The 8,453-nt window shown below is 53.8% G+C and overlaps 1 protein-coding gene across 1 annotated transcript; it reads right to left on the minus strand.

Annotated features, from left to right (window-relative positions):
• Positions 1-2,359: 2,359 nt before the first annotated feature.
• LOC119237845 (MORN repeat-containing protein 3-like) lies at positions 2,360-8,060 on the minus strand (the record flags this gene model as incomplete). Its single annotated transcript, XM_037501692.1, has 3 exons — positions 7,715-8,060; positions 4,083-4,240; positions 2,360-2,677 (listed from the first exon to the last, which is right to left on the minus strand). Coding segments are annotated over exons 1-3 (621 nt in total), but the record flags the coding sequence as incomplete, so codon positions are not given.
• Positions 8,061-8,453: the final 393 nt, after the last annotated feature.

The raw sequence follows: 8,453 nt of genomic DNA on the forward strand, positions 1-8,453 counted from the left end.
GTACTATGACACTATCAACAGCAATGCAGCATGAGTCCGATCTCCAGCCAAGAGTTGACCTACATGGCACCGCAGACCTCTCCGTTTTGCCTGCTGCACCCTCTCAGCACTTTGTTTCAGTGGATCCACCTGTTCTGCTCCCCACTCTGTCTCTGGTGAGTCCTCTCACATACCCCACCCTGCACTTCTGGCCTGCACCCCAGCTCTCGTATGCATAAATAAACAAAAAAAATCTGAAAAAAAGATGCATCTCCAGTCCTCCTACTGTGGGGCACTTGTAGTGCCTGGTGAAAAGTGGAATCTTAGTTTGCAGGAGACTGGCTCTGGTGCATGCCCTCACCCAGAACACCTACTATGTACCAGGGAGTGGGGAAACAGTGGGGAACAAAACAGACACAGACCTGGTCCTGCTGCCACTCCCATCCGGTGGGATAATGATATCAGCTTTGGGCCTCCCCGGTGGCGCAGCCAGTTGAACACAGTACTGTGAAGCTGTCCGCAGCCTCTGCAATGCGAGTTCAATTCCCAGCTGGCCAGGGAGATACCCACATGGCGCGGCAGACCTCTCCTGTCTCGCCCACTGTTCCCCTCAGCAGTGTCTTTGGTCCATCTGCCTGTTCTGCTCCCCTCTCTGTCTCTGGTGAATTATCTCACCCTCCCGCATCTCTGGCCTATACCCCAGTTCTTATATAAACAAATCTTTTAAAAAAAATGATACCAGCTTTATAGAGAGCGTACTATGTGCCAGGCCCTGCTCTGAGCACTTACACAGACTGACTCCCTTTTCTAATCCTCAGTACTGCCTGATGAAGTGGGCAGGTGTCTGTTGTTTCCTGTTTACAGACGAGGAACGTGAGGCACAGAGAGGCAAAGTATCTCACCCAAGATGATCCACCTGTTTAAGTGTTTTTTTATAAAGATTTATTTATTTATGCATACAAAACCGGTGTCCAGGCCAGAGGTGCAGGATGGTGAAAAGATTCACCAGAGATAGAGTGGGGAGAAGAACAGGCAGATTGAAAACACTGCAGTGGGCGAGACAGGAGAGGTCTGCTGCGCCATGTGGGTATCTCCCTGACAGGCTGGGGATCAAACTTGTGCTGCAGAGGCTATGAACAGCTTCATAGTGCTGTGCTTAACCCCTTGTACCACCAGGGAGGCCCCGCCTGGCATTAAGTGTTAAGAAGGAAAGGAAGCCGGTGCTGAGAATAATGGGGAAAAGTGCTTTAGGTGGAATGGACAGGGAAGGCCTCTGAGAAGCAGATAGTGCAGAGATTTTTATTCCAGGAAGAGAGACCAGCAGTTCAAGGGCCCTGAGGCAGAAATTGAGGGTGTAACTGAGAGAATGTTAGTATATACTGACTGAACCAAGTGAGTTCAGGGGAGGGTGTTAAAGAGGCATTCAAGAGAGGTGGGAGCAAGGCTGGAGGGGATCCCCATCATGCTGGGCCTCATGGACCCCTAAGGGCTCTGAATTCGGTAAGGGCAACAGGGAGCTGTACAAAGGTTGAAAGCAGGGCAGCGGCAACATTCGCTTGTATAAAGTTCACTCTGATCGCTATGTAGAGAGGGGGTTAAAGCCTGACACTAGTGTGGACACCTCTTACTCTTCCCTGGGCCTGGGAGCCTCTTCCCAGCAGCTCAGTGAAATCCAGGTCTTTCAGATGGAGAATGACGCCTCTTTCGGGAGGCATTCCCTGACAAATCCAAATATCCCCTGCCCCTAACTCCTTTGTCATTTTCTCACACACCTTCCTGTTTTTTTTCTTTATTACTTTTATTGACAAGATTTATAGGAACAAATTGTATATTTAAAATCATAGGCCAATTCTTAGTTCTTACTTAGTTGCTTAGTCCTTCATCTGTAATATGTATAACTCTAAGGTCTTAACCTGTGAAAATAACTACTAACAGTCAACATTTGTATCTCATTTTTGTATTTGTTTTATGATGCAAAGATAGTTTATTTTAAGCACCCAACTGGTTTATCGAAGACCTAATTTTCTCATAAGCTGCAAGTTTTATTTTAAAATTCAGATTATTTAATAAACTCATTAGGACCACACCTTCCTGTTTTCAAGGTGAATTCCTTAGTACTTTTTTTGACCCCACAATTATCAGGCTGTGTGACTCGAGCCAGCAACTTAACCTCTCTGTGCCTCAGTTCATCTGTAAAATGGGGCTGGTAGCGGTGCCAACCTTAGATTGTTGGGAGGTGTTAGTGAGCTCAGTGTTGTCAAATTGCAGGCCGTGATTATTACGACGATAAGAAATCGCCCCAGTTTGTGCATGTTTATTGTTAGGCTTCCATTGTAGAGCATAAGCTCTTCAAGGCCAGGGACCTGGGCCTCTCAGTCACCTTAAGCCACACAGGGGGCCCGGGGTGTGGTCCCTTGCGGGGCGGGGCTGGGAGGGATGTGGGTGTGGCCAGGGGCGGGGCTGGGGTGGTGGGGGGCGGGGTCAGCAGGCCTTGTGGGCGGGGCGGGGCGGGCGGGGCGGGGCGGGGCGGGGACTCACTCTGACGCAACATGCCCGCCCCGTCTGGCTTGTCGTTCAGCCACTGGCCTTCGAAGATGTCCCCGTTGCTGTAGTACATGCGGCCCCATCCACTGCGCTGGTTGCCGCACCACTCACCCTCGTAATACTCCTTCGCCCCAAAAAACTGGACCCCATAACCCTGGAAACACAAAGGTGACTCTGTTCGTGGCGCCGCCAGCACGAAGGCAGCGCCCCCTGCTCCCCCCACCCGCCCGCACCCCTGGGCTCCGTCCTCCTCCCGCCGCGGGCTGCGGCTGAGCGCTCCGGGTCCCGCCCTCCAGCCCCCCGCGCCCGCCTTCGGGCAGCCCCTCGCGTCTCCTCGCAGGCCCCTTCCCCCTCCCATTCCCGCCTTGCGTTCTCCACACAAGCTAAATCGCCATCTTGATTGCTGCGTCTCCCCAACTCTGATTTGACCCCATTAAAAACTGCAGATATCTGTGAGAATCCTATCAAAACTATAGGGTAGAAAAATGGTAGAAACATCACATTTAGCACCATAGAGAATCATCCAACTCTCCCCGCACCCCCGAAGGTCATACCTGGGAGGTTGGGTTAAGCTGCCCAAGTCTACCCACCCCCATCCAGATCCCCCACCTAGCCTTCAAGGCCCCCCCTACCCCTCTTCTCACCCCCACCCCTTGCTATTTGTCATCTCCTTCCCTTTGCGACTTCTGTTTCCTTTGCTAAGTCCCCTTCTTTTTCCCCACTGGGTAACTCCTTGGATATTTTGGTATCGCCTCCTACAGGAAGCCTGCCTTGAATTCTCAATGACCTTCCTCTTGAAAACCTCTAACCTAACACTCTATCATATGTGTTGTTTATTCTGGGATCTATCTCCCCCCCACCCACTAGCTAGTAAACAATTTGAGGGCAGAAATCATAAAACCCTGGACTCTTACATGTTAGGGGTACAACCCACCCAAGGCACTTCATCACTCTGAGCTTGTTTCTCATCAGTAAAATGAGGATGAGAATGATGGTGTTGTTGAGTGGCAGTACTACCTTATTATGTCTCCATGGCCGATGGCGAGACTTCATTCAAGTTTGTTAGAGAAACCTGAAGGAACCCCCTTGGGCATTTATGGGACGTGCCTCTGGCTTCCTCCGATCCCTCGGGGCCTTCCTTTCTGGTCTTGTGGCCAAGGAAGGGCAAGATGACCTGTGCTTTCTTGCTCCCTTTTTTCCTACTCCCCCTCACCCAGGTCCAACAGAAAGGTTCTCAGAAAAGGGAGAGCCAGGGAAAAGAAGGCCAGGAAATGAGCGGGGATGAGGAGGGAGGAGACTGCCCCACACTGCCTGGCTGGCTTCTGGTAGCCACGGGGCTCCTTGGGCGCCTCCCTGCGCCCTCTCCTCTGGCTTCCTGTTTCCTGGCTTTTGTTCTGAGAAGGCTTTAGATTCCCCACCCCTTCCTTCTCCCACCCACACAGCAACCCTGTAACTACTCCCCTCCCAGACCTCCTCCCCTTTCTCCCAGGCCTGACTTTTGCACCCCACACATGAAAGCATGGGAGGCCTGCTTTCAGCCTGGCTTACTCATCACTCACCGATTTCTTATCGCCTTTCCACCAGCCTGAGTACACTCTCACGTACTTTCCTGTCTCCGGGTCTGGAACGCTGAGGGTGCCATAGCCATCTCGTTTCCCAAACTTCCAGTCTCCCTCATAGATGACTCCTTTCTTCTTCCAGATTTGTGTTCCTTTTCCTGGAACATAGATGGGCCAACACTTCAGATGTGGGGCTGGGGGTGGTGGTGGCAGGCACCATGTCTGCCTAAGCCTCAGGGACCCTTAGATTTAGTGATTCTGAAGGGCAAGGACAGTGGATGTATGCTTCGCCTCTAGACCCCCAAGAGAGCCCGAAGAGAGTTCTAGCCCTACAAACAGCAATTCTCAAGCCCTCTGCCCTGAAGCTGGAGTGATACAGCAAACCCTGAGTAGAAACCTTTTCAGTGTTTCAGCCTCTTTTCTTTTTTTTTTTTTTTAAAGATTTATTTATTTATTTATACAAGCACTGGGTACAGTCAGAAGCGCGGGAGGATGAGAATTCACCAGAGCCAGAGTGGGGAACAGAACAGGCAGACTTGACGAAATACACTGCTGAGGGGAGTAGCAGGCAGCAGGAGAGGTCTGTCGTGCCATGTGGGACCCTCGCCGGCGGCCGGGGATCAAACTGGCGCTGCAGAGGCTGTGGGCAGCTTCACAGCCCAGCGCTCAACCGCTGCACCACCAGGGGAGGCCCCTCATTTCTTATTAATATGTCATGAATAACCTAGATCACTATGCAAAGGCCCTGTTTCAACTGTTTGTCCCTTGGCCTGGAACAGTCTTTCACAGATATTCATTCACCCCCTACCTCCTGCATGTCTTTGCTCAAATCCCATTTTCTCAGTGAGGCTACCCTGACCAGCCCATATAAAACTGCAAGACTGGGACCTCCCTGATGGCACGGGGGTTAAAGACACAGGCTATCAAGCTAGGCCAGCCACTGCAACATGAGTTCAATCCCCGACCAGGGCTGACCCACATGGCAGAGCAGACCTCTGCTGTCTTGTCTGCTGCTCCCCTCAGCAGTGTATTTCAGTCAGTCCACCTGTTCTGCTCCCCACTCTGTCTCCGGTGAATCCTCTCACCTCCCACAACTCTGGCCTGTACCCCAGTTCTTGTATGTATAAATAAATAAATCTTAAAAAAAACCCACAAACTGCAAGCCTCTCCCACCCTCTTATTTATATGACTCATCTAACAGAACAGATAATTCACTTCCTTATCATTTATCACCTACTGGCTGTCTCTTCCAGGAGAATGTGCACTGCATTGAGGGTATTGGCTTAAGTCTGTTTTGTCTGTTGAACTATTGCCAGCACTAAAGAACAGTGCTTGTCCTGTTGTTGGTGACCAATATTTATCCAACAGAGACATTTGTTAAGCAAAGGGATGAATGAAATATTTGTGGAGTATTCCTTTGGGCCATTTCATATCTTGATTCTCTGTAGCTCAGGGGCAAAAATCTGACAAGTAACATCTCAGACAAGTAACTTAACTCTGGAGCTCAATTTCTTCATCTATAAAATGGGGATTATCTTGTGAGATTGTGTGATCACTAAATTCATTTTTTTAAAGATTTATTAATTTTATACAAGAGCTGGGGTACAGGCCAGAGGTGCAGGAGGGTGAGAGGATTCACCAGAGACAGAGCAGGGAGAAGAACAGGCAGAAGGACTGAAAACACTGCTGAGGGGAGCTGGGGGGAGGGACAGGAGAGGTCTGCTGCGCCATGTGGGACTGTCGCTGGCCGGCCGGGAATCGAACCCGCGCTGCAGAGTCTGCGGACAGCTTCACAGCGCTGCACTCAACCCGCTGCGCCCCCTGGGAGGCCCCACTAAATTCAATTTTATATGTAAACACTTAGAACAGTGCCTGCAAATAGGTTAGAGGATAGCAAGGCTTTTGCCCTTCAGGGAGGGCCCAGCGACACCGCCGTGGACTTGAAGCTGTTTCCACCTGTCACTCCGGAGCGCGAGGAGAGCCAGCCCTCCCGCTGGGGCCCCGCCCCCTGGCCAGCCCAGCCAATCGGTGCAGCCCACTCGCCCTGGCCCTGTGATTGGTTCACTGACGGGCATGTGACCGGCAGCGCCCAATGAGACTCAAGCCCGGTTCCGCGGCGGGAGCGGCCGGAGGGGCTGCGGGGCGGGGCCGCGAGAGCCGCCTGCGGGCGCCCGCGCGGTCGCGGGTGCGGGGCGAGGCCAGCTCCCGCGACATTCGACCTCAGCGCTCGCCGGCGGCCGCCCGAGCTGCCTCACAAGCCACGCGCCCGCGGCTTCGGGTGGGCGCGCGAGGAGCTGGGTGGGCGCCTGGCCAGAGCCGGCGCTCGTCTGACCCGGGACCCGGGCGCCCGCCGAGGGGCGACGCCGGAGCCGAGCCGGAGGGCCGCGGGCGGGAGTGAAGGCGGGAGTTGTCCCGGGTGGGCCGCGACTGTGCCTTCCCGTGTACCCACGTGGCTGCCGCGATGCAGGGGCTCGGGGAGGAAAGGGCCTTCCTATGAAGCTGTCCGCAGCCTCTGCAGCATGAGCTCGATCCCCGGGCAGGGAGATACCCATGTGGCGCGGCAGACCTCTCCTGTCTCTTCTGCTGCTCCCCTCAGCAGTGTACCTCGGCCAGTCTGCCCGTCCTGCTCCCCACTCTGTCTCTGGTGACTCCTCTCACCCCCCCACCTCTGGCCTGTACCCCAGCTCTAGTATGCATAAATAAATCTTAACAAAGAAAAAAAGAGAAATATCTCAGAATTTCTCTTGTTGGTCCAGATGTGGCACAGGTCGGAGGGGCCTATTATTAGAAGGTGAAGGGTGTGGGAGGCCTCCCTGGGGGTGCAAGCGGTTAAGTCTCAGTGCTTTGAAGTTACCGCCAGATACTGCAGCATGAGTTCGATCCCCAGCCAGGGAGCTGACCCCCATGGCGCAGCAGACCTCTCCTGTCTTGCCTGCTGCTCCCCTCAGCAATGTATTTCAGTAGATCAGCTTGTTCTGCTCCCCACTCTGTCTCTGGTCAGTCCCCTCACCCCCTGCACCTCTGGCCTGTACCCCAGTTCCTGTATGCACAAATAAATAAATAAATCTTTAAAAAAAAAATAGGTTTCTTTTAAAAAAAAAAAAGCACAGACTCTGGAACTGCAAGCTCCGGAAGCCACACCACAGGGTTTTTGGAATAAAAAAAAATGTTTTTCTGGGTTTAGTTGGTAGCACAAAGATTCCCCTGACCCGCTGCTGGTTAGACCAGAGCTCAGCCCAGTTAAATCTGAGCCCAGCGACTTCTGGGGTAGGGGGCCTCCCCCCCACATTCCCTCCCTGCCCACATCAGCCTTCGGGATATCAGGGTCCTCTGAAGACCAGAATCCCAATGACAAGTTGGTTCTGGGGCTGCCGCGTCCTCAGCCGGCCGTGGCGAGGACAGGCAGGGGCTGAGCTTGGGCGCCCAGAGCTGGGCCGCGTCGGGTCTCTCAGGACCACTCTGGCCTGAGACCTGTCTCAGCTGGCGTCCGGGCTGAGTTTTGTTCCAGAGCCCAGTGTAGGGGGGTCCCTGGCTGGCCCCCCTTGGGGACACGGCTTTGTCCCCAGCGAGCTCTGTGCAATGCACCGCTTCCTCGGTCCGGACCCCAGCAGCCCGCGCCGAGGGCCCCTCACCGTGCTTCAGGTTGTCCTTCCACTCGCCCACGTAGCAGTCGCCGTTGGTGGCGTACACCTGGTGCCTCAGTCCGCTCTTCTGGGCCTTGCGGTCCCACTCCTTCCACCAGGGCTGCGCCTTCTGCGGGTGCTTGGAGAGAGGCATGCTGGCTGCTCCTGCGGAGCCACAGGCGGGGGCGCAGGGGCATTGGGCTCAGTGGGCACGTAATGCCTAGATCCCGGGGCATCCCCCGGAACCCCTGTCTGAGCTCAGGTGGGGTGAGTCATGTGTTCTCAGTCCCCAGGAGGGTGAGCAGCCCTGGTGATATCCTTTGTGCTGGACTGGCCCTCGGCTTCCCTCCCTGGCTTTTCCAGAGGTCTCAGCAGACAGGCTCTGATGGCACAATTGCTTGGAAACCCTGGGAGACAGCAGGGAGGTTTGTGATGGCATCAGGAGAAAGTGACCCTGGGGTGGGGGGCGAGGGCCACACACTTAAAACCCAGCGTGACAAGCAGCGGGAATGCTGACTTCATTTTTTAATTTTTATTTTTAAAAAATTTTTCTTACTTTTGGGTAAAAAAAAAACTGGGGTATAGGCCAGAGGTGCAGGGATGAGAGGATTCACCAGAGACAGAGTGGGGAGCAGAACAGGGGGATCAACTGAAATACACCCCTGAGGGGAGCAGCGCAGAGACAGGAGAGGTCTGCTGCGCCATGTAGTTCAGCTCCCAGGCCGGGGATCGAACTCTTGCTGCCTTA

Source organism: Talpa occidentalis, unplaced genomic scaffold (genome assembly GCF_014898055.3).
Source record: "Talpa occidentalis isolate TD23 unplaced genomic scaffold, MPIMG_talOcc4v2.1 talOcc4.1032, whole genome shotgun sequence".
NCBI classification, from domain to species: domain Eukaryota; kingdom Metazoa; phylum Chordata; class Mammalia; order Eulipotyphla; family Talpidae; genus Talpa; species Talpa occidentalis.